General features: G+C 38.7%; 3 protein-coding genes and 1 long non-coding RNA gene across 7 annotated transcripts; 2 read left to right on the top strand and 2 right to left on the bottom strand.

The window, feature by feature from the left end:
* Positions 1-273: 273 nt before the first annotated feature.
* Positions 274-4,606, bottom strand: gatm (glycine amidinotransferase (L-arginine:glycine amidinotransferase)). Of its 3 annotated transcripts, none has more exons than XM_067495972.1 (9): positions 4,445-4,606; positions 3,390-3,608; positions 3,009-3,204; positions 2,718-2,908; positions 2,343-2,480; positions 2,084-2,248; positions 1,932-1,995; positions 1,736-1,852; positions 274-1,550 (listed from the first exon to the last, which is right to left on the bottom strand). In XM_067495972.1, the coding sequence occupies exons 1-9, from the start codon at positions 4,511-4,513 to the stop codon at positions 1,438-1,440; spliced, it is 1,272 nt and encodes a 423-aa protein (XP_067352073.1). In that variant the 5' UTR covers positions 4,514-4,606; the 3' UTR covers positions 274-1,437. The 3 variants fall into 3 exon arrangements, with proteins under 3 accessions (XP_067352073.1, XP_067352075.1, XP_067352074.1); XM_067495974.1 differs by lacking the exon at positions 4,445-4,606 and adding an exon at positions 3,951-4,413 and having other exon boundaries at positions 3,009-3,290; XM_067495973.1 differs by lacking the exon at positions 4,445-4,606 and adding an exon at positions 3,951-4,413.
* Positions 4,607-5,018: 412 nt separating this feature from the next.
* On the top strand, positions 5,019-8,835 carry LOC137120929 (uncharacterized). The gene is made up of 2 exons (XR_010913728.1): positions 5,019-5,440; positions 7,965-8,835. It is a non-coding gene; the product is annotated as an uncharacterized lncRNA (long non-coding RNA).
* A 3,325-nt stretch (positions 8,836-12,160) lies between these two features.
* LOC137120867 (long-chain fatty acid transport protein 2-like) lies at positions 12,161-17,571 on the top strand. Of its 2 annotated transcripts, XM_067495969.1 has the most exons (10): positions 12,161-12,733; positions 13,053-13,262; positions 13,377-13,535; positions 13,778-13,902; positions 14,115-14,309; positions 14,450-14,540; positions 16,043-16,241; positions 16,620-16,717; positions 16,914-17,044; positions 17,160-17,571. In XM_067495969.1, exons 1-10 carry the CDS (start codon positions 12,253-12,255, stop codon positions 17,331-17,333), a joined length of 1,863 nt encoding a protein of 620 aa, XP_067352070.1. In that variant the 5' UTR covers positions 12,161-12,252; the 3' UTR covers positions 17,334-17,571. The 2 variants fall into 2 exon arrangements, with proteins under 2 accessions (XP_067352070.1, XP_067352071.1); XM_067495970.1 differs by lacking the exons at positions 13,053-13,262; positions 13,377-13,535 and having other exon boundaries at positions 12,162-12,733.
* Positions 17,572-17,721: 150 nt separating this feature from the next.
* hdc (histidine decarboxylase) lies at positions 17,722-24,920 on the bottom strand. Its single transcript, XM_067495968.1, has 12 exons — positions 21,417-24,920; positions 21,104-21,276; positions 20,907-21,020; positions 20,674-20,796; positions 20,443-20,580; positions 20,213-20,356; positions 19,689-19,755; positions 19,405-19,567; positions 19,201-19,291; positions 19,011-19,109; positions 18,783-18,884; positions 17,722-18,495 (listed from the first exon to the last, which is right to left on the bottom strand). Exons 1-12 carry the CDS (start codon positions 21,442-21,444, stop codon positions 17,722-17,724), a joined length of 2,016 nt encoding a protein of 671 aa, XP_067352069.1. The 5' UTR covers positions 21,445-24,920.
* Between the last annotated feature and the right edge of the window lie 10 nt (positions 24,921-24,930).

Here is a 24,930-nt window from a genome sequence, read left to right as displayed (position 1 = left end):
CTGATCACTATAATAATATAATATGGTAACTCTATCTGTGTTGATTGTTAAAACACTGACACTGTCAAATGTAGTTTCCATATAAAATGCACTACAATCTCCTTTCTATCTTGAAAGGTAATATTTTTAAATTGTCATATTAATATTTATATTGGAATCAAAACTGTAAAGGTCATTATCAGTAAGGGGTTAGGATTAGCATTTTTAAACTATCAATGGCGAATTAAACCCAAATTATGTAAAACATAACAAATAATATTACAGACAATCACAGAAATGTCACACAACTTATTTTAATCACATTTAATAATGGAGCAATACAAAACATTCCATGCATTCCTCTTTTGAGCCATAAATTCCCTTGAAATCATTCTTTCAAAAAAATCTCAAGGCAGACTTTCGGAGGTAATCATCTTATATTTAACTGTAAATGCTGTAAAGGAATCATAAAACATAAAATCTTTACAACATTCTTTAGAATGTTGCTTTGCACGCAAAAGCAGCCACGCAGTTCAGTGAGAATGACTAGTAGCATATAACTGGCCCAGATTTGCGATAGGAGAAAACACCAGAGGCAGAAAGGATATCATATCTGATATGGACCGCATATGTTTTAAATATATGTATATGTAAAAACACTATTTGTTGGGAAATCCGATAAAGAGTATGAAAAATATAAATAAAACTTTGTATGTTAAATTGAATAAAATTCTTACAAAATAATATAGTTATAAGAAATGAATATTGTTTAATGACCTATGTTACATTTGTTTAAATAAAAAGATGAATTGTATCTGAGTTTTTATGAGGAGGTAGTGTCCCTCCTCCTGTGCCCTAGTTTGATGACATTCACATACCAAATTGTACCTTGTCCTCGAAGTAAAGATATATTTTTTCTGATGTATAAACCATAAACACTTAATGACAGCCAGGCCAGAACTGCAGTTAATATTGAGATTACTGATTGAAGCAAATTGATGTTTGTTTGTATAAAGAGTGTATAAAGAGCTGTTCGCAAAAAGGCAGCGTGATGCACAGCAAAGTCAAATCAAAACAATCCACATATGTTCATTCACGAGTTAAAAACCCAATCTGAAAAAAAGATTTTTGTGTCACCTGTCATGATAACATCACCTCACTTTTATTAGCTTGTCTTTTACAGATTTGAGAGAATATATCATTCACTGTTAGACTTTGAGTTGCACCAGGTGACACCCAAACATGCACATTAAAGCTTTTTAGGATAGGCATTGAAATTAAGAAATACTACATTTTTGTGTCACAAAGCTGTACCCCTTGTTAACCTATTTGTAGGTATGCTCAAAGGATATTCTGTGTGATTGTTTGCAGTAAAATTTACATTTACAGCGGAATAAAGATCCCAGACTGAGGCTTTAATCTTCAAAGCTCAATAAAAACTGCCTATTTCTGGCAAGGCTAGTCAAAGTAGGACTGCAGGGTACCACGGCGGCGGACATCAGTTGTCCAGCAGTGGAAACCACCGCCAAGGGAGTTGGCATGGCGAATGTTCACCTTTATGGTCTTTATACCTGCAATAAAAAAAAACACATTTTTGCATCATCATTAACCAGCAACAGTAGCAATAGCAATAGTTTATGTATATATATACATATACACAGTGTATTTCCCTCACAGATGACTGGAATATCAAAATACTGCTGGACTGAATCTTGGTGTAAAATGTTGCTGGAATAGCTTTAGCTTTAGGGCTCACCGAGGTTCTCAAACATTTTTTGAATGGTGGTTTCGTTGGCGTCAACCATGACACGCTTCTCATCCAACATCAGGACATTCATGGACAGCCATTTTGAGGACATCCACAGTGGGTGGTCTGCAACAAAAAGAGAATTTTATTTTGTTATTGATTTCATCTAATGTAGGAGAAGGTGCGTTTTAGTAGATGTTCCCACCATCAGGAATCAGAGGTGTTGGAGGTTTCACAACAGTCCAGCCAGCCTTCTTGAACATGTCAATCTGAGGTTAAGAACAGAGACCAGTGGTGAACTTTGTGGTTTAAAAAAAAAGAATCAAAGTAAGATGGAAACACACTATCTTACATTACCTGGCGACATGGCCGATCAGGGTTTGACAGCACCAGTCCTGGCCCAATGATGTTAAAAGTGGCATCAATGTGCATAGGGTTCGGGTCTTTGAATGAGATTATGTGGATCTTGTAATCTGGGGCGAGATGACGTCGCATCCACTCAATTCCCATGTAGTTTGTAACCTGCCAACGAAACAGAGGCAGAGGTATGAGGGACTTACCCAAGCTGCTCATACCTGCTACATCAGATATATGATGGCTTAAACTGCCTTCATACCTGGCTCCTTTGAACAAAAATGTCCTTTCCAGCTCGAATAAAATCAGCAGCATCGAAGCATGGCTCATGCTCCGTGGTGACAAACTTCCCCTGGGCAGCCAGCTTGTGTCTGTCCTCCACTGTGCGGATGGGATAGTCCTGAATAATGAAACACAATATTGATTTACGCTTTAGCAATCAAGCATAATAATAGTAATATATAATATCACGCCACACACTCTATAGTGCAATAAACACCATGGAGACAACAGTTCAGTGGTGATATGAAAAACTAAAACAAGGCGTTTCAGTGCAAGGTTAAGTTTGTGTTGGCATTGAACAAACAAGCCCAGCCCTTGTGATAACTGAGATTACTCCGAATAGATAAGGCCTCACCTGATCGTACAGCTCATTGGCCATAGTGGGTTTGGGAGCCGTGGTCCACTTGGCACCTTTTCTGAAGTACTCTTTGATCAAGGGTCTGTAGGCACGGTACTCAAAGAAGCGAGCCCTCCAGGCCATAGGAGCCTCAATAATCTCATTTCCCACAACCAGTAGGATGTCTCTTGGCATGGCTGCATACATGCCTGCAAAAGATTCCAAAATACACAATCAGGTTTTCTATAATACAGTGTGTTGCATAAACCATAGTAATACTTCTACTTTGTTTAGGGTTTTTTGTTTTACCTGTTGATGAGAAATCTGGAGTTTTGTACTCCAGGGACCAGTTGATGGGTTCTGGCCTTCTCACAGTGACTCCCTCGTGATGCAGAATATTGCACATTTCTTCAATTTCAGCAACAGCATTTTTCAAGTGGTCCGAGGGAAAAGACTGGCCCCCATACTTCTGGTAGAAGGGCCAATACTTCTCATATGTGTTGGCCTGTTAAGAGGTTTCCAGTATGGCAGCATGCAGTTAATCTCATGGTCTCATTGTAAAAGTTATACTTTGTTGGCAGAGACTCTCAACTACAATGACACACACATGGATATACAGCACAATAACCAGGTGGTCTCAATCTGCATGTTTTATAGAAATCTTATTTACGTGTCAAATTGATGACTTACTTTCACTTCCACAGTGAATGGAGGCACATGGGCGTTTTCAGCACGACCCACAATCACCTCCTCAAGAGGGTCCCATTCATTGTAGCTGCTTACAGGACATTCCTGCGGCACAGGCTCAGTTGCATGTTCGTCTTCCACTGCATGGCGTGGCTGTGCAGCAGCTGCACTCGAAGTGCTCTGGAAGGCCCTCTGGACCCATCCAGTCACTGCACGGCCAAGCTGAGGAAGGGGAACACAAACAATCACAACTTTTCTTTAAATCCTTTGCTTTAAAAATTACCTCGAGGTGAGGGAGCAAAATGGCAGATACTGAGAAGAAGCTCTTTTTTTAAAATATTGCAATTCATTAGGAAGCCATATAAAAAACACAATGTCTGTGTAGCCTATTGGTCTTGAACACTAGCACGTTGCTTTGTTTGGTAATTTAATATGAAATTAAATGTGATATTGTCAACTAAATTACTTGACTGACAAATACTGTTAAGCCAAGTAGGCTGATAGGTGTTATAAATGAGAAATGCCCAGTAGATTGGTTTGGTGCCAAAGTACACGTGGTCCTACCGCAGCTTTATCTGCACATGCAGGCGCTCACGGTGCACCCGCTGCTGGCTCGGGAGCAGCTCCAGTGTCACTAAGTTTTGGATCGCATCTGTGCCAAACAGCTGTTCACTGTCACTCAGGGACCAAAGCAAAAAAAAAAACAAACAAAAAAAACAAACAAACAAAAACCAAAAACCTCATAGCAAACAGAAGCCAATCAATCCACTGACTGCGGTCCAATAATAATCACAATATATTATTTTAAAGCCCAAACATTCGAATAGATTGTTTTTTATTGTTATTGTTGTGCTGTTGTCCACTTTATTTTCAACTAAAATGATTAGTAGGAAAAAACAATTAAAACAATGCATGAATTAAACTGAACTCAAGTGAAAGATGTTGCCTAAATGTAGCCTTTATTCACGTTGGCTGACATGTGCTTTTTAAACCAAAAATATGCCTTTTATAAAATGAAAGAAAAGAAGAAGAAAACATGAAACCACCATAATACCAACCATGGCTCCGATCAGATGGGCAGCCTCGGCCCCCCTGCTACCTCCTCTCAGACACCTTACTCGCAGCATTGTCCAATGTAATAGTGAGTGTGTCAGTGAAATCAAGCAGCGGCGCAGGATCCACCTCCCAGTTTGCTCATGAATGAAGACACCTCAGCTCACGGCCAACTTTATAAGAGTCGGCCTACGTGCCTCTTAGACCATTGGTCGCTTTTAGCTTGAGGGGCAACGTGAGAAAAAGCATTTCTGAAACACTATCCCTTACGCCAGCAAATTCTTATCAGCTGGAACTATATGCATTTGAAGTTTCCAAGTAGAATTTCTGAGTCCTTCTCATGAGTAATTTTCAACCAGCACAGTCTTTTTCTTTCAAAGCAAAAGAGCAAACGGCTGAAATCGCATTTGGGCTTTAATTCATATCCAGGGTTTAAATATACTGTGATCTAATAAATCATATCGTTGTGCTGACTTACTTATTGGCTTAGATTGTCATTTTAATGTGAACACTGTGATATTGACCCAACACACAGTGGAAAGCAGAGCAAAGGCTGAGGAATAGAAGAGAAAGATAGCTGGGCAGCACATGCTTCATGGACTGTGCTCACAAGAGTTTCATAACCCAAAGACCTCAGTGACCACTGATATTACATCGCCCACTGAAAAAAATCTCTTGCTGATGCCCCAAGCGTTCAAAGAAAAGGTTCAAAGTCCCCAAGCCACAAATTTTGTGATTTTATCATGAAAGCTGCATTAATCAATACGTGATCTTTGGGGATTCAAAGACGTTCACACAAACAGCTGATACCTGCTGTGTTTTCCCTTTGTATGCATTAAAACATTAAAGTTACTGCGTTTTTCACAGTTTTCGCCCTGCTGATCCTTTCCACGGCGCATAGTTGCATAATCTGACCGTAAACACCGAATAGGCTGGTGTTTTGCTGACTTTTTTGGCTTATGCAAAAAGGAAAACTTTCACATTTTCCAACAAATTTCCAGGTATGTCAAACTTTTGTCTTTCTTTGGTTTTCTTTAAAGGGATTCAACCACCGATTCACCTCCAGCCCTGCACCGAGCTAAAATGGTGCAGTTATAAAACTGACTGACTATTGACTGAAAGTCTGTAACTTGTTTTCATTTTCTCAAGTTCAATTTGAGTCAAAACACGACTAATATAGAAGCGTTTAATAATTAATTTAGTACAGAAAATTGTGCTTTTGCTAAAAAGGATCATAATATTATATGTTGTCTTTGTGCTGATATTCAGACAGCAATACGTAAAACCTCTGTAGACAGTTTTGATTTCTTGCCCTGACAAAGTATTAATTTTTCACCTAACCTGAAACTAATTGTCTATATCGAAAATCATGAAATAACACTGTCTATTAGAGTTCATCTCGTGTCTGGCTACAAACTAATATACCAGCCACACAAGCGTTTGCTCAAAACAAAACATTACAATTTTAACGGTGGTTCCTGCTTTATGATATTAAAGTCGTATGTAAAATACAGTCTGTTTAATTTCACAATTAAACACGATGCCAAGGTAATTGGTTTTACCTTCCTTTACCACTTTTACCTTTGTTTTACCTGGTTTTACTACTATCAGACGATATTACTATCAATGGTTTGGAACCAATGAATGGAGCTCAAACAAAAAAGAGAGTGCCACCTGCAGCAGTCAATAAATGAGGAGGTTTGATTCAAAACACAGCACAAACCTTGTTTTGCAGATGTGCAGTGCATTTCATTTTTCCAGATAGTCCTAAATATTTACATAAATTTGAAATGGACCTACCTTTTAGAAAGTACCCTCTCCCTATAGCACATGTGCAACTGTCCCCACTTTGTAGGGCCCGCACAAAGATGTAGCCGGAAGCAGTCTTTTAGTGATTTTTTTTTTCCTTCAATCTCAAAAGGTTTTTCTATATGTTTAGATGGCTTTTTTGTTTTTATTCCAGCTACTAGTGAACGTAAGGTTCTATTTCAGGCCAATTGAATAGACCTCCATCCCTCGTTTGTTTTGAACCAGTGTGCACTCAGACAGGCCGCTCATCATACTCCTCTACTTATGCAGGTAAAAGGAATAAAAAAATGTCATCACCCTTCGGTCTTGTCCTGGGTATAATTTTGGAAACTCTGTGACACTTTTAATTGACAATGAACCCTCCTTCCTTTCTACCTGGCTGGTCTTGGCTCTCAGGCTCTTCTAAAACCATAATGGCTTCAGTCTCTCGGATCACACACCACAAGTCCTTCACTTTATATTCCCAGTGCTGTTTCTACGGGTATCAGAGTGGTTGTATTTATTTGTTTGGTTTTAAGTTTTATGTGATAATCTGCACCCAACAACATATGACATGCTTCATTCTGTTTTCTCCGGTGCTGTTTTTGTCTCATTGTCCTTCAGGTCTTCCTAAAGCAGCTGTGGTCAGTCATTTCTGCCTGTAACTTATCTACACAGCTTGGTGAAAAGGTTTAAATCCCCTTAGAATAAAATGGCATATATGCAGACATAATCCTAAGCCTATAGCAAAGCATATTCAGCCAGCGCAAATGCTCCTCCAGCCTAAGAAGGAACCAAAATGATCATAAAGTTTATAAAAAAGAGTTTTAGTACAATAGTAATTATTATTGCAGTCCAAAAGTTTGAATGACACAAACAGAAACGAAAAAATCACTAAGACTGTTAAAATATTGTAAGTCAAATTCAGGAAAAATAAGCTACAGGTCACATTTGTTTTTATCACAGTGTTTGTTCACAGCATTACACCAAACTTTAAACAAATCTTCAAGATAACGAAATCCAACTAAATGGTTCCACCCTCAAAACAAACAAAAGTTGTAAAACACATTCACCAAGAGGGTGTGAGTGAGTGGTCGTATGAAATCTAGAGATGTGAGGGTTTTGCACAGGAGATTCGCGTTCAGTTTGTTGTTCTACATTACTGAAAAAGTGTGACTGTCCAAAGGACACGTGTCTCCAAATTTGGCGATTTTTAAATATTTCTATTAGCTTATGGGTTAGGCATTTTCCTGAGGTTTGAGAAAAGTCAAACATATTTGAAAAATGGGAAACCAGAAGAAGAACAATTTTTCTTGAGCCTGTGTTTCACAGATGCATCACTTTCACAGGACAAAGACAGCAGTTAGATTTGTAATTAAGACTGGTTCTAAATCAGCTCTGAAATATTTTTTTTTGTTGGAAAAAACTAAAACCATGATATGTGAAAGTGACTTTGTGTGTTTTTTTTGGTTTTTCTTTTACAATTATTGTTCATGCAACATACAGTGATGAAGAAGTGATCCCTCACTGGCTTTCTACCTCTAATTAACTATATTTTGAGGGGGGAGGTTTCTTCTTTATGCAATGACTGTGTCCCCTGAAGCTTGTGCAGTTCATGAAAGTGTAAGAAAATCTTCATATATGGCTTGGTGCAAAAGTTTGCATCCCCTTATATAAAATGGGAAAAAGAGAAAACAAATATAAAAAGCTTATACTACTTTTTTTTTGTCCTTTCAGCTTATCCTGTGAGTTCAGGGTCACCACAGCGGATCATTGTCTGCATGTTAATTTGGCACAGTTTTTACGCCAGATGTCCTTCCTGACCCAACCTTCCCCAATTTCTACCGGGCTTGGACTGGCACTGCACAGCTGTGGATGGGAAAGGGCTGTTAGGGGTTCAGTGTCTTGCCCAGAGACACTCTGACATATACCCAGGGCCAGGGATCGAACCACTGACCCTGTGGTCCGTGGACGACTGCCTTTACCAACTGAGCTACAGCACCCATAGAAAGCTTAAATAAATTTATTTAAAATTAACTTTAATTCATTGCTGAGAAAGTAAGGAGGAAGGTTCTTACAAATTTTCTAAATATTGCGAGTGATGCAAGTGCTGATAGATTTAAAAACAAATGAGCTCATTTCTATTACTATGCAGTGATATTACTGTATGTCCTCCCCCTCTGGATTTCCTCCCTCTGTTAGATTCAAAGAGACTCCGTTGTCACTATAAACCAGTAATCTGAACAGAGCCAGTCCCACCGAAACCACATGAACTTTACAACAGTTTTTTCTAAACAGGCTAAAGTTGAACTCAATTGAATATTCTATGATGTTTCTACAGTTTTTGACCCACAATCAATTTTTTCCTTTTTCCTCTTATTTTGAAGGGTCAAAAATTATCCTGATGACAATGTTTTCTGCCTCTCAGTTTCAGGAGGAGTGTAGAACATACAGTGTAACTGTTATTCACTTTGTAGGAGAGGTGATGCATACCTCTGTAGCCCATGGAAAGTAAAAGTTTTACTGTTTGCACCATGCGGAGCTTAGTACGGCAAAATGTTAAACTACTAATTTATTTTACAGATTAAAAACTGATATCTTAAACTGATGTTTACTCATGTGTCAGTTATTTCCGGTTTAGCACATTTTGTTTTCTTTGTAGAGTTGAAACCCCTCTGCAGCAGTGTATTGATCCTGTGACTTTTAAAAGTCTCCAGTGAAACCCAAACCCGGCCATTTTTAGAGGTTAATGTGACCCTCCCTCTTACTCAGGGACAGGGAAATATAAGGAGTTAAGACATTTTTAGGCTATAATTAAAAGCTGTTCAACAGAGGTCCATGTCATGTGATTAATTAATTAATTGTATTAAATATTTTAATTGTTTTTGAGGCTACATATAAAAAAAGTACTGTCTATGTGTGTTCACAGATAGATATATGGGTTCAACCATAATTTATTAGCAATCAGTCAAATGTCATTTTGTAATTGAAAGAGTCAAGTCAAACAAGCCAACAATGAAACTTGTGATCACTGTGCCTCGTCTCTGCCATCAGAGCTTCTGTCCCTCAAAACAAGTGGCTGCAGCAAGGGGCCACTGAGTCAAATCAAGTCAGAGACAACTTTCCAAAAGTGTACATTCCAAAAGAGCTGCACAGCTGGCTTACCAAAATAGAAATCGTTAAATCTCAACTATCAGGTTCCAGCCTTCTGCTTTCTAGATGATAAATTAGCCGGAAACATTATGGATACATGTAAATGCTATAAGTGCTGATATTAAATACATTTCAAAGTTTTAGAATGATTACTTGTGATACCACTTAAAGTTGTATCTGTTGTAGTTCTGAGTGCTGTACACACTGTGTCACATGTACGGCTATTCAGAGTATCTTATTACATCACATGAACTACAGTCTCAGTTTACAGTGTGACCCTTCTCTAGGCAGAGGAAGTAGTTCATCTGTATCTGGTCACCTCTAGGAATAGACTCTGGCCTTTACTTTGGAAGGTCATATCAAGAAACTTGGCATCCATTCCCCCTGTATTAGTACTTTTGGGTCACACTGATTAAAGTGAATGGGTTTTTCATATAGTACAATATCTGTATCGCCACTAGAGGGTTGAGTATCTTTATGTGATACTGAAATATTTTTTCATTCTTACACACTGGATGGATGGAGGTGTGCCAGAAAGGTGCTACATTTTCCACAGGATATTTACTGTTTTAATTTATTTAGTATATTGTAGGAAAAGGCAGAGGGAAAATGATAATAAATAATTTTGGAACATTTATGTTTGAGCTATATTGGAGTTATTGAAGGATTCTACTTTTTGCATTCGGTAAGAATGAGAGCATCTAAGTGTTTTTTATTTATGTTAAAATTTCTTAATTTTTTTACAATTTGAATGTGTGTTAAAATGATCTCAGAGATTACAAGCTTTTTCTGAGCGGTCAACTGCATAGGACAGCTGTTGGAGGCATCTTTATTTCACATTACCCATTTCCTTAATCTGGCGCTTTCTAGTCCAGAGGTAGAATATGACATCATGTGACTGAAAACCCGGGAAACTAACGTGTGAGGTGTTTATGCATCATGAGTGTGAAGAACGCCTTATTTGAATATGTGAAATGAGGATGAGAGAGAGACATATTAGGGTTTATAAGGGTGCCGGTCATTTAATTCCACACACAATTCATTGCGAAGAAAAAGTAGGTACAAATACATTTCATATTTAACACAAATGGTTGTCAGCAATAATAAAGATTGATTTATATTTACCATTTTGTCAGCATTGAATAAGCATTCTGAAGAATAATGGTATTTTGATTCTCTCACTGATTGGGTTTTTTTTTTTTTTCCAGTGTAGAATACTGTGGAGTCAACTTTCAACCAGATGAAAGCAAACTTTGTGGAAGAGAAGATCTTGAAGATAAAAGTGACTCATATAGTAAAAGCAGATTGTGTTTACGCGTGAATGGCTGAACAAGTCATAGAAATAACACAAAACAGATTTTATGTGTGGCATGAAAAAAACCCACCAGGTGGAGACTTTGTGCTACCATCAGGTGATGGTCTGGTCTTGCTGAAGTGTGGCTCACAGACTGTGTTACAGTTCACACCAAAGATGTTGGAAGAGGTGAAGTTGGTGCTGCACTGTGCAGACCAGTCAAGTTTGCCCACACCAAACTGGAAAGACATGTCTTTTATGATTATGACAGTGTTATATTGGAACATACAGTAAGAGAAGACTGAAAAATATAGTACCATAACATTATTTTACTGAACATACAGTAAAATAAAAGCCTAGACTTAACATTATTATTTGAATTTCCATTCTATAATAAAGCAGTAAGATTTTAACTAGGTGACACTACATGCCCAAACCATAAAGTACTGCACCAGATTGAAGGTGTTTGTTCTCTAAATGTTTACCAGGCAGAGTTTTGTCTGTGCCTGGCAGCACACAGCTGCAGCTATGGTACAAATTTCCCTTTTTCAGCCAGTAATTGTAATGTATCGACTGGTCCACGACTTTTCCATGGCCAGCTTTGCATTTTCTGATGCAGACCCATCCATCACAACATGCACGGTAAAGTCGGTATCAATGTTGTGGCGGATCGGTGTGCATGGTTGCAATTATCCTGATGGAGAAGATGGTTGTTATTGGCTTATAAAATTTGTTACTTTAAATACGAGGGAGAGACAGGACGTTAGCCTTTGATTTAATGTTATTATTAATAATAATAATAATACACCTGAGGTATAAAGCACCTTTTACATGCAGGTGTCTCAAAGTGCTGATCTTGTTCCTATAAAAAGGTCTATAAACGAATTTTACTGTTATTGCTGTGGCTAAATTGTGCCACAAATCTTTGTTTTTAAACAGGTCATAATGACTATACAATCATCAGATTTGACAGTTTTTTCAACTTTTGGAGGCCTTGCTTTGGGTCACAATGCAATATGTCACAGGGGTATACAACTCCTCCCTGTATTGAAAGGTTTTAATTTATTGTGACCCTATTTTTACACTATGTGTAATAATAATGTTTCCCACTTTTGATTTTGAGTTTTGTGAATTATAAAACCTTTTTAATGGTTGTAGAAATCCACTTTGATTTGCTAAATGTCTGGTTATACACAAAGAGAACAGAGCTGATGACCAACTTATGAATGGCAACACTGAAATTGAGTGCGATTCCCCACAGTACTATAAAGAGATATTTTCGCAGGCTTCTGTGCTCAAATTATGTTTGCCAAGCAGTCACCGGTCCGAAGTCCAGGAGAAGACGAGCAGCAAAAGCCACTAAAAACCAGCCTTTTGCTGCAACTAATAACATTTCCATTTGTTTCCAGCAGGGACACAGGCCAATACAATCATTGGATTGCATTGCCTCCCCCCCCCCCCCACCCATACGAGAGTCGCTCAAAGTTCAAGGGACGTCGACTGAATGGCCTTAATGTTGTTGAAAGTTGAATCTCTCGGGTCTCCATCAGTAGCAGGACCGACGCATTCCGCCTGATTATGATTGTATATGTCCTATTTACCGCTCTTGCAGGTTTGGGAATTTTGCTATTGTTTGTTTACCTAAAAAACCCTTATTTTTGGAAAGATGTGAATTACGCAATCACTGCCATTCAAATCGGCATGCGCCTGAACAAATTCTCGAAACAGAAACCATTTCACAGTATTTTGGATTGTTTTCTGGAAAAAGTGGCCAAGCACCCAGATAAAGAGTTTATACTTTTCGAGGACCGCTCCTACACTTACTACCAAGCCGACAAAGAAAGCAATAGAGTGGCCAGAGCTCTGTCGACGCATGCACATCTGAAGGAGGGGGACACGGTGGCATTGTTCGTGGGAAACGAGCCTCAGTTCGTGTGGATCTGGCTCGCACTGTTCAAACTGGGATGCACAGCTTCCCTGCTCAACTACAACATCAGATCAAAGTCGCTGCTGCACTGCTTCTCCTGCTGTGAGGCAAAGGTCCTGGTCGCTGGTTCCGGTAAGATGGGAAAATTAGACATAATCCATGTTATTATGAAATAAACTGTGGCGTACTGTATGATGAATTGTTAACGAATTGTTTAGCCCAAGGCCAATACATAAATATTTGTGGTGTTAACATACTTGTCAATTCTTCAACTATTAATTTGGTTTTAGTCACAGTTTATAAGAAGGTTAAACCTGGTTTTGCTTGACTCAAGTCCCACAGTCGAATCACAAATCACGGTTCACAGCAGATGTTTTGGTTGTTTACATTTTATTGTCACTGCATTGAGCTCCATGAAGCCTTCAAAAGCTCTTTTGCGCGCCTCTTTCAGAGTTAAAGGGTGCTGTAGAGGAGGTATTGCCCACTTTAAAACAGCTGGGTGTCCAGGTGTTTCTCCTCAGTGATGACTGCGATGTGGAGGGCATTGAAAGCCTCTCTGATAAAATTCAGGAGGCCTCAGACCAGCCTCTGTCACGTCAGTTGAGGGCCAATATTAACATCAAGAGTGCTGCACTGTACATCTACACCTCAGGGACCACAGGTAATCAGACAGGCTTACCTGACCCTTACTTCCATTCTGCTTTTTTTAGCGTGACGGTTGTGAGCGACAAAAACAACATTGTGTTCTGCTTCTAATGACAGTGTTGTCTTTTAGGGCTTCCCAAGGCAGCTTTAATTAACCATGAGAGGCTATGGATGGCAACTTTTCTCCAGTCTATGGTTGGCATACGCTCAGATGATATCATCTATCTTTACCTGCCTCTCTACCACAGTTCGGGCTTTTTAATGGGACTTTGTGGAGCCATAGAAAAAGGTTGTGGATAAACCAAAACCTACTTTACAGTATGCTCAATAAAAGCCTTAAACATGTTTCCCATGCTGCATCCTGATGATATTGAGTTTACTAAAGTTTAAAGTACCTAACTGACCTGTGGCTCAGATTTTTTGTATTTTGTGTTTGCATTTCAAAGTCCTTTAGGTCACAGTATCACAACAACGACTCAGTTATGAGTGACCTACTTATGTTGCTAAAATCCTTGCCTACTCATTTTCTAGGCATCACTGTTATTTTAAGACGGAAATTCTCTGCCTCCCACTTCTGGAATGACTGTAGAAAGTACAATGTGACGGTCATTCAGTACATAGGAGAAATTATGCGCTACCTCTGCAACACACCAAAGGTAAACTTATTACACATTAAGTCATAATTCTTTTTAAGGAAGTTTAACGAAAGCATGTTTTTATGAGTACATCAGTACATTAAATGCTTTTACATGAAAACTGCATGGGTAGCTAACACCTGCAGCAGTCACATTCATTATATTCTAGACCAAAGGTAAACATAATGCAATGGTTTATGATCCTGTCACACATCTCCTTCACTTCCCCCTAGAGAGACAATGACAGAGACCACAAAGTCCGACTGGCTTTGGGGAATGGGTTGAGAGCAGACACATGGGCTGAATTCCTGCAGCGATTTGGGGACATTTGCATCTGTGAATGCTATGGAGCGACAGAAGGAAATGTTGGCTTTGCCAATTATATTGGGAAAGTTGGAGCCATTGGCAAAGAGAATTTTCTACAAAAAGTAGGAGAACAAAACACTGCATGTCTTGTTCTTATTCTGATGGAATGGCCACATGTAGCCCAGTGAGCTTAATGAGCAGGATTGGCTGGTCTGTTTCCTGATACAATTCCTATATATTAATGCCTTGAACTGTTTTTCAGATGGGATGTTCATATGCCCTCATCAGGTACGACACAGAGAAAGAGGAGCCAGTCAAAGACTCAAAAGGATTTTGTATCAGAGTTCCAAGAGGTAAGCCAAACTCTTCACAACATATTTGTCAGGGTTTGTGTATGAGAAGCCACCAAGCACCAGAAGTTGCTCAGGGGTGTCGACCAAACCAGGATCGGGTTCGGGCAGGTTGTTGGTTGACTGGGCATCCCCGGCAGGTTCAACAGCCAGGAACTGGAGCGGACTATTTCTTCAAATTGGAGTGCCGCAGCACAACGATCTCTGGATGTCGCTATGGTCTCTTGAATACTTTCTAGTAACTGATGGATGACCGGGTATTGCGCTTGCTTATTAAAGTAAGACACATGTTTAACTGGTTTTTCAGTTCTAGGAGTGATGTTGGAGAGATGTTCATTGTTGGAATGTTGAGGTCTGGGGAAGCTGGTGCAGCAGGATCGTCAACGTCTGGCTGGCCATTTCCCCAAGTCCAGCATTAGCTACCTGGGGCTCAGGGTTTGACTGGTTGGTTGGTTCCAGGACAGGGTCAGGCAGGGGGATAACCAGCCCAGGAGCTAGCTCAGGAATGCGAACTGGCACTTCAGGAGCAGGTAGTTGTGTGGAGACTGTGGCTTGGTGGATGTAGTCTCCAGCAGCGGAAAAAGGAACCAGGATCGGGATCAGGAGTGGATGCAGGCATAGGTGGTGAGGCCAGATTGTCGCTGTGACAAGGAGTAGAACAGAGAAAGAACAGGAACATAGTCTGGCAGACATTTGGCAGTCTCAATACCCAGAGGGACTACATTGTCAGCAAACATACGGGCAGGAACAGTGTTCACGGTACCCTCATGATTGCTACTGCTCTGAGGAAAAACAAATAAAAAAAAAAAAGATTCCTTCTATATTCCTTCTATATATAAAACAAATAAACAGGAAACTTAGCACAAGGCAGGGCTAGAATTTCCAAAAGGGGTTAAACTAAAACTTCAACTGATATCACTAAAGTGTCTAAAGTAAAGGAAAAACGGAGCGCAAACAAAGGACAACAGCGAAAGCCAGTAAAAAGAAACCTGAAGGAGGACATCAATGTAGCAGGACATATCTAAGTGAAACAGCTACAGTGCAGTGCATATCAAAAGGGGTGGACTAGGAACAGGTATGAGGTGCAACGTGAAAACAAACAGAGTAGGTCAGGAACAGAATTGCAAACTAAACCAGGTGTATGGACATCCAGGACAGGCAGAGACCAGCTAACTTATGCCATACTAAAAAGAACAAACAACAGAGTAAAACCAGGAAGCCAACTGCCAAACATCAGCACAAAGGTGGAAAGGCAAAAGAGTGCAAAGACAAAGCTCTGCCAGGGAACTGTAGGGCTGAATAGGCAGTGGAACAGATGTACACAATTATGACTGATGATGAGTAGTAAAGCTGGTGGAATAAACTAAAAACAGGAAGTGAGGAAAGGGCTACAAAATAAAAGTCCACGACAGGAAAGGAAGCTGAAGGGCCAGATCATGACAATATGGCTTTGAACTCTTACCTTCTACTAATACATATCCTATGCTTGATAACTCTACCCACAGGAGAGACTGGTTTGTTGGTGGCAAAGATCGGACGAAGAACACCTTTTAGCGGCTATGCCAAGAACGAGCATCAGACAGAGAAGAAAAAGCTAAGAGATGTTTTTGAGAAGGGAGACCTCTACTTTAACAGCGGTGACCTTCTAAAAATAGACAATGAGGGATTTTTCTACTTTCAAGACCGCATTGGAGACACGTTCAGGTGTGTGGACAGGTCAAACTGAATAATAGCCCACACTGCTCTAACCAACACTAACATTTCAGTTAGTTCGAAAATATGATCAATTTCATCGCTGGAAACTTAATATAAAACCATTTTGATAACATTATGTCAATTTCAGAAATTGCAAACAAAGTGGTTATTCTGCTCTCCTTGTTTCTAGTATTTCATATTTAATATTGAATTAAAGCAGAAGAATAAGTTAGGATTAAGGATTTCTTTATTTAATCATTATTACTGGGTTAGGGTTAAGTTTTCTTTGATTATGGTTATACTTAAATTACAAAAAACATATCCCAGGTTTAAATGAAAACTATGCAGCTAAGTTATGCATGTACTTTATATTGTCATCTAATGCAGGTGGAAAGGAGAAAATGTGGCGACCACAGAGGTGGCTGATCATTTGCTCATGGTGGACTGCGTAGCAGAAGCTAATGTCTATGGTGTGAAGGTGCCAGGTAATAATGACATCATTAGGACATGATTGTTATAATGCTCTTAGAAAGAGTGAAATTACATGCCTCCACAATGTGAGGGTTTTTAACAATTTAATAATTACTTCACATTCTCATTAATCACTGTGATCATAAAACCTGAAAAATGCGACACACAACTCTCCTAATGTCCTGGATTTTTTTTACTTTGACTGATTAGGACACGAGGGACGGATTGGAATGGCAGCACTGAAGCTAAAGGAAAACATGGAGTTTGATGGCAATGCTACATATCAGCATGTCAAAAACAACCTCCCCAGCTACGCACGACCACGCTTCATTCGCATACAGGTAAACAATGCCCTGTCCTGGATTTACTGACAAGATTCGACATGAAAAATATAAAAATTGAGGACTTTATCAGAACGTGGCAACCTTCAAATAGCCACTTATTTTTGTCTGGCAGGATACACTTGCAGTGACTGGTACGTTTAAGCAAATGAAGATGAAGCTGGCAGAAGAGGGGTTCAACCCTGTCATCATCAGAGACCCTTTGTTTTTCCTGGATGAGAATAAGGGCTATAGACCCATGACCGAGGAGATATTCAACTCCATAGCAGATGGAAGAATCAGGCTCTGAATGAGTTCAGTGTTTATTTTTGGATTGTCAACCTTACAAAATACATTCGATTTTTTAGCTTTTAATTGGTACAGGATACAGAAACAATGTTAAATGACCTGCACACTGAGCATTAATGTGGACCACATCTTATAGGCTACAGTACTTTAATTTATCTGAGGAAAATTGTGTACTGAAATAGTTGATGTATTATATAATTTAGTTTGAAATATTGTTTAATAAAAACATTCTAAAAACATACAGACTTTAAATGAGCCAAGCAAGCCCAAATCATTGACAAAGTTAAACAGTGAAGAAATGACTGTTCTGGCCAGTATATCAGTACATTCCATAATTATCAGTGGCTGGATTACTGTGTAATGTGTAGTGTTTATTGCTTTCAGGATCATTACATGAGAGTAGGTGCAGTGACAGCTTCTACTGGAGGAGAGGGAGCTGTGTTGGCTACAGGAGAAGATGACATACAGGTCATTCTTCTGCAGGTTGAAGACAAGTGTTTTTGAGCTGCCTGTGAAACCTTCAGAGGGCCACACAGCTGGTGTCGTCCACACTGCACCCACTGGTTGCAGAAACTTGGTACGCTGTAGAACTTTGTCAGCTTTTTCAGGACCTGTTTACCCAAAAGGTTTGATGGACTCTCTGTAATCTTAAACATAGCACCGGATCCTGTCGTTGACGGTGAGGAGAGGCTGCCTGCAGCATCTTTAATACCAGGTTTTCTTTCAAAGTCGTAACCAGACAGTGGCCCCGTGTAAGTGTAAGGTAGAGGTTCGCTGTTGCAGCTAAGAGAACGCATTGGTCTCCTCGGTCGATTCCAAGCTTTGTCGATCCACAGCTCCACTTGAGCTTTGTCCAGCTTGGAGGCAGCATCATGTTTTGGATCAGATATGTTATCTGACTCAGGGTACTGGTTTTCTCCTATCACTTCATCTTCCCCTGATTGTGGTTGGTCTGCAATATTCAGAGACTGTGTTTCAGCCAGAAGAGTGGAAGCCATTTTGGAGATAATGCTCCAGTCCGTAAGGATGTCCTCTGCAGTGGTGAACTGTGAGGTTACTGTAAATCGGATGATGCGTTTGGTGTGAATGTCTGCTGGGATGAGGTACATGGTGCCTGACCGGGTCAGCCTTCTCAACAACTCCTGGGTCAATGCATTTCCTCCCTAGAATAAAACAAGCACATAACAATTGCATTGCCAAAAACAACAACAATTCAAGCATTTGGTTCTTTTTGAATGATTAGTGACATCACTATGACATTTACCTTTGTTTAGTGAAACACATTGTCCTTGTTTAAGTAACTTACCTTTGAACAAGGTGTGACTAAAAGATTGTGTGTCTCCATAATAATTAGCCAATGAAGGGTTATCTTGATCAACAAGTACAACTCAATCGAAAACTGAGATTTTTATAGTTTACTGCTTAAATAGTTCACATAAGTGCTCCATACTTTCAGACAGAAGACAACCAGGCCAAGGTGCCTCTCAGTAGGAACCTCAAAATTTGGGTCGTTCCGTATGTGAGACTCCAAGAGCTTTGCCATCTCAATCCCCTAAAAACAACAGAAAAACACGTCCGTTTAAATTCTGGTACTTATTATTAAATAAAATCCTGTGGGTTGTCGCATTAATATTCTTTTCCTTATTTGATGATGCGAAGAGAGGGGAATGCCACTTACATGTCTGATATGAGCCTGGAGGTTTTTCAGTCCAAAAGAGCGCATGACAAACCAGAGTTTGAGAGAACGAAATCGTCGGCTGAGGGGAATTTGCCAATGCTGAACAACAGCAAAAAGTTCAGTGTTTAGATTGATAGATTCACAATCACAGCAGAACGTTTAATTTCCTGAAGACCCGATGATATCATACCATAAAATCAGTGGCCGCCTGTGAGTTCTCATGTCTGAGGTAAACAGGGTCAACATTGAAGGTCTGCTGGAGCTTATATTTATCCTTTACCCTGAGAAAACAAAAAGTGTGACAATAACACTGGATTTGTCTGTTTTTATTCTCAGACATAATTTAAGTTTTTTTTCTGTAGAGGTAAGATAAAGCTCCAATGTTCTCACTCACCAAAAAGCTGTACAGTCAAAATGGACCATCATCCACTTGGATGGGTTAAAGACAAAAGAGTGCGCAAATTCAATGCCCTCCAAGGACCAGCGCAGCTCAGGGCAGAAGTAAGCAGAGCCAGCATATGCAGCATCAACATGGAGCCACAGTCCCTCCTCTGCACCTGTAAAAAGATTTAAATTCAAGTACTGTAACTCTTCTAATACATTTAAAAAGGACTGCAAAATATTTGCATTTACAAACAGCGTTAAGAGACATGACTGGAAGATAATTTCAAGACATACACACTGGTCCCAATTCTGAAAGCTTGTCGAAGGCACACACTCCAGTGGTCCCTAAAGTTGCACACAGCTGAAATGGGGAAAAGTCAAAAATGAAATTTAAGATTTAATTTGAGTATGTTTTGCATATTGTAGCCACTAATATATATTTATTTTCTGATGTTAAAACTGACCTTGTGCTTTTTAGCTGTCTAAATTTAATTTTTTTATAGACTACAAAAGTGAACATTTGCTTTTTGCTGCAGCAGAAGAACTCAGATGCTTTATGAAAAAATAACCAACACATTAATGTACAAATAACAAAAGTAGAAGTCCTGCCCTTGAAGTCCTATCTGCAATATATAGGCTACTATAGTTGTAATAATAGTAAATCCAGGGGTTCTGTGGTAAAAAAAAAAAATCGCTATTATTATACAATATATTGCACTACAGGCACCAGTTTGTGAGCAAAGTTCTTTACGCTTTATGATCCACATCAACTCCTCTTTGCCCCCATTATACAAGCCATCCACATGTCAAATACCTACCATGAAAGGGACGAGTCCCCTCCTCCGATCTTCCTGTATGGCTTGTTTCAAAGTTTCCCCTCTTAGAGACAACTGCTCATCAGTGGGCAGAAACCTGATCTTTACCAGAGCGATCAGACCAGCCTTCTCAACTGAGGAGTGAGCCTGCAAAAGCAGCTATTACGTCAAATATATTTCTTCGTTTTAACTGATTGATGTCAGCCTACTACACAAAAAGTGATAACACTGACCTGATCTGAAGCGTAGGCCACCAGTCTTGCATTTAGGACAGAGTCATCCACATCCTGGTTGAGCTCGGCCCGAAGCTGCAAGATTTTGTCTTTCCTGGCTGCCAGCAGAGCAACTAGTGTACTCTCACTGACTGTGCTCTGAAGAGAGAGTGAAGAAGAGAGAGGAAGAGACTAAGTTTCCACATGTCACAGAGACCAAAAAGTACTAAAACATATCAATGTGTTGCAAACCTGCAGTATTCCACCACCACTGCTGTCAGGATGGTGATGCAGAAAGAAGTAGGGGAGCCCTAGTGCTTTACACAACCAGTCCATCACATTCATTTCCAACTCTGTACATGCTGGACTGGAGGCCTGTTCAAAAGCAGTGCAGACAACATGATCTATCAGGAATCTACTGTTGGGATGTTTTGGCTGTTTTGAGCTAGTGTGATGGACAAGAACAGGCCTTGTTTCCCTCTTACCCAGGTGAATCCCACACAGTTAATGGCATCGGCCAGCATGTCTCCAAGCATAGAGGGCCATGAAGTCAGACTCGGGTAGTAGGCATGCATGTGAGGGCTCTGCCAGTGAACCACCTGGGGAAGAAGATGAGAAAATACTTGCCTTTTTGTCATATTTCAAATTGCTGATCTGATGAGAAGTGATAGTAGGAACCTACTCCCGGCATGATGACTTTCTCAATATCGTTGAAGATACTCTCCCAGTCCTCCGGCTCTGTAGGCGCAGTGTCAGGTAGAAGCTCCTTCATGTAACCTGGTTTGACATCTGGAATCACTCTCCTCTCCCGGACGGAGCTCAGGTACTGTGTGATGTAGTCCACCAGCTCCTTACCTGGTCAGTCATAGATACTGTAACAGCTGAAATGATATTCCTACTAAAATGTGTTATTTGTGTTTACTTTGCTCTTTGCTTTTTGCCTATTTGCAGAGAATTACAGTAACACAGGCTCTATATCAAAATGGAAGATTTACCTCTGCGATTATACTCCTCAGCCTGCATTTCTCTAAACAGGAGAGCTCTTTGAGTTAATTCGTGGTATGTACCAGGTTGCTGCAATGATGCTCTCTTTATTCAAAAGCAGAGATCACACAACTATATAGACCCTTTTCTGAAGACCACGCCCTAAATGACGCACTTATACTGCAAAAGAAGTGCCCTCCAAATGTTGCTTGGTACCATCACCCACTACCTCTACATTTGAATTAAATATTTGCCCTTCTTTGAAAGTAATACATTTTTTCAAAATTTTCAGCAAAATAATGTGACATTAGTATAATTAATAGTAATATAGTAAATTTATCAAGGTATGTACATAATCACTCATCACTGAGTAATTATTTATGTACAGATATATGAGACTACATACAGATTATTACTTCCTAGGTTTTCCATGGTATTTTTCAACCTTATGTTTCAACATTATTTTTCAGTCTTTTATGAATATATCCAAATCCACACATTTCTAAATATTGTAGCATTTGATCAGTCTTTGAATATATCAATCTTCTTAACACTTGACAATGAATAAAATACATTTTTATTAAATCCGACTTATTATATCTAGATATTATCAAAATATTTTACTCAAGTAATATAGAAATTTTGTTTTACTTTAGATTACAGCCTGCAACAAAGTGAATTTACAATGTTTGTGGCCCAAACTTCTAAAACAAAAGTGCCTTCTCAGCTAGTAGAAAAGAAAACAGCAGTGATCTTTTAACACTCAGCTATTTCCAATTCTTATCCTGCCAGGAAATCATTATTTGTATTGGGTAATGACGCTTCACAAGCTAATAGAAGGTACAAGGAGGGAACATTAAAAAACTGACAATAGAGTGAACATACAGCAAAGAGAAATAGACTGATGAGGGCAAACCCATCCATATCACAGCTTACTGCTGCCTTATTAAACTCTGACAAAAAGCTCCAGCAGCACCTGTACTGTTCACACACTCTGGTGTTTACTGTACATTGTGCTTCATGTGCTATATCGCTTTCAGATATTTGGAGAAACAAGTGGTTTGACGCATAATCTACCATAATTCAAATATGCTGAACACACCTCACATTTTCCAGGGAGACAATGAGACAGTTCATTTGTCCCACTGATTCGGTGACACTAACAAAAAAACAAACATGGCTAAACCGTTCAACCTTTAGTCCCTTTGATTCATTAAAAGTTAATTAAAGTTAATTTAATATAGTTTACATTTAGTTTAATATAGTTTATTAAATGATATTAATAATTTAAGTTATTTAATAAACCAAATACAGGTGATTCACTGAATCTCACGAAATGTGGTTTTTACTTTTCTCTAAACTGTAAGAATTTGCCATGTGTTAAAACAGCAACATTTATGAAGAGACTGCACACCATTTACAACATTCTGTTTCCCATATTAAACTAATCATACATACATGTCTTTTACTGAGGCCAAACCATTAAGGTTTAGACTATGTTTGCTATTAAACTAGTTGCATTTTAAACCATGGACAGTATGATGTAATCACATTTGAACTTTAAATCAACAAGTTCTTTGAATCTGAGCAACAAGTTCTACACAGGCTTTTGATCTGACTGCTTGCAGTAAGCCAATAGCAAGAAATTACACATGGTAAGTGTGTGGGGGGTGTAATATAGAGAAATAATTGTTATGTGAAATGAAGCAGAGCACATAGTGACTATTGTGTTCCTTCTGTTGCTTTACGTCTGGGAATCGGAGCCTGATGAAAGCAGGTTTAACCATAATTGCGCAATTGAAGTTCAGGCGCTGGCTTGTGACATCAAAGTCAAAGTGCTTTATGATGGATCCTATTCTGCTGATTGTATTCAAGTAAGGTGAAATAGCAACTGAGGATCAGCCTATCACAAAAAAATCTTGATCATCTGAACCAAAAGTCAGAAGCAATTCATAAAAACGTGTTTTGGTGAGAAATTGACATAATTAAAGTGCAAGAGAAAGTGATTGTTATGAGACTGTATGTGAATGAAGGTGGAGGTGAGTGAGTGTCAAGTGGGGAGTGCTGAAACACCATAACACTCTACTATGTCTCTACTACACTACTATATCATTTAAGTATTATCCATTGTAGCACTTTTTGAATGTTGTGCTTTTAAATGTAATATACAATAATATTTTGTATAGAACTGATTCTTTGGTGTACTACTTTCCCACTTTATTGGTTAAGCCTTGATTGCTGCAATCAAACAATAATCTACAACAGATTGTGAAACATTTATGACAAGCTACACATTAATTTCAAGGCCACTCTAGTCATAACAACATGTTGCATAAGCCAACAAATAATATAGGTGTTTATGGGTGTGATAAACACACATTGATAAACACATAATTGGCTCACAACAAATAAGTGACCAAAAAAACCTTCATAAACTTATGGTACAAATGTGGTTCACATTTCTTTTAATCCACATACACAGCCTTTAAACCTCTTTTAACTATCCCCATTATGCAGTATTACTTGTATTAAAAACAGTTTATAAAGTACATGTATGAAATATTGCATGAGTGCAAAGGTGTGGAAAGTAAGAGATTAGTAAGAGAAAGAGATTAATAATAGATCACAAAACAATACAGATTGCAGGAATATATTTTATAGGTAAAAATGTATAATTAAAACTATAAAAAGAATATCCAAAAACAAGATGCACTGTGAATGCTCCGGCACCGAAAGGATTTTCTAAGCAAAGCTGAAAAAAGCAGAGCAGTTTTTGCTGAAATTGCTGAAAGATTTGATATTGCTAAAACATCTAAAACAAATTGTCGCCACTGGTTAGGTAAACATTAAAGCCTAAGCCTTCTAACCTTCAAAGGCAATTATATGATATCATTGTCACGTCATTGACGTCTTTCCTCTACATTTTTGGTGCTTAACTACTCCAGCATACTTTCAGCTTGAAACACTATTCAAACCTCAAAACGTTCAGCTTATAGAGGACAGTATTTTTTGTGTATGGCTTTTTGATATGTTTTATACTTTTAAACAAAATGTAATACTTTTATACCTTTTAAATTATGACATCATAGATGACATTATCAAGTACATTACATTTTTGTCTGTGAAGTTTTTGCCTTTAGAGGCTAATGGCTTTGAATATTGCCTATTACTATATAAGCAAAAGCAAAACATTCCCCTATTTCACCAAAAACAGTTCAGCTTTTTTTTTTAGCTTCTCATGGAAAATCCTTTCAGCACTGAAGCATTCACTTTGCATTTTCTTTTTGGAAATGCTTTTTATAGTTCACATATGTTTTTCTTCCTTGCATGCATTTTAGTTTTAGATTGTTTTTATTGTAAATTATAATTTTTAACACCAACCTGCACAGTTACTGCATCTGAACTAGCCTTTGGTCAATCGATATATTTACACAATTTCATTTTAATTAATTAGTTTTGTTAAATAAATGATTTATTTATTTAGTTTTTATTTGATTGGTCCTTTATCCTGCGAGTTCAGGGTCG

The sequence above is a fragment of the Channa argus genome, chromosome 2 (genome assembly GCF_033026475.1).
Source record: "Channa argus isolate prfri chromosome 2, Channa argus male v1.0, whole genome shotgun sequence".
Classification (NCBI taxonomy): domain Eukaryota; kingdom Metazoa; phylum Chordata; class Actinopteri; order Anabantiformes; family Channidae; genus Channa; species Channa argus.
Note: the sequence above shows the minus strand (reverse complement) of the source record. Positions and strands in the feature narration are given on the sequence as shown.

What these genes read in the sequence shown, in the direction of transcription:
- LOC137120867 (XM_067495969.1), top strand. Translation starts at nt 12,253, where the DNA reads ATGATTGTATATGTCCTATTTACCGCTCTTGCAGGTTTGGGAATTTTG. An exon ending in ACCTCTGCAACACACCAAAG is followed by an intron (nt 13,903 to 14,114) that starts GTAAACTTATTA and finishes ACTTCCCCCTAG; the next exon opens with AGAGACAATGACAGAGACCA. An exon ending in CGCATTGGAGACACGTTCAG is followed by an intron (nt 16,242 to 16,619) that starts GTGTGTGGACAG and finishes CATCTAATGCAG; the next exon opens with GTGGAAAGGAGAAAATGTGG.
- gatm (XM_067495972.1), bottom strand. Translation starts at nt 4,513, where the DNA reads ATGCTGCGAGTAAGGTGTCTGAGAGGAGGTAGCAGGGGGGCCGAGGCT. An exon ending in CCCATCTGATCGGAGCCATG is followed by an intron (nt 3,609 to 4,444) that starts GTTGGTATTATG and finishes CCCCTTCCTCAG; the next exon opens with CTTGGCCGTGCAGTGACTGG. An exon ending in AAAAATGTTTGAGAACCTCG is followed by an intron (nt 1,551 to 1,735) that starts GTGAGCCCTAAA and finishes TTTTTATTGCAG; the next exon opens with GTATAAAGACCATAAAGGTG.
- hdc (XM_067495968.1), bottom strand. Translation starts at nt 21,444, where the DNA reads ATGCAGGCTGAGGAGTATAATCGCAGAG. An exon ending in GTGGTGGTGGAATACTGCAG is followed by an intron (nt 20,581 to 20,673) that starts GTTTGCAACACA and finishes CTCTCTCTTCAG; the next exon opens with AGCACAGTCAGTGAGAGTAC. An exon ending in TGGTTGTCTTCTGTCTGAAA is followed by an intron (nt 18,496 to 18,782) that starts GTATGGAGCACT and finishes GTTTTATTCTAG; the next exon opens with GGAGGAAATGCATTGACCCA.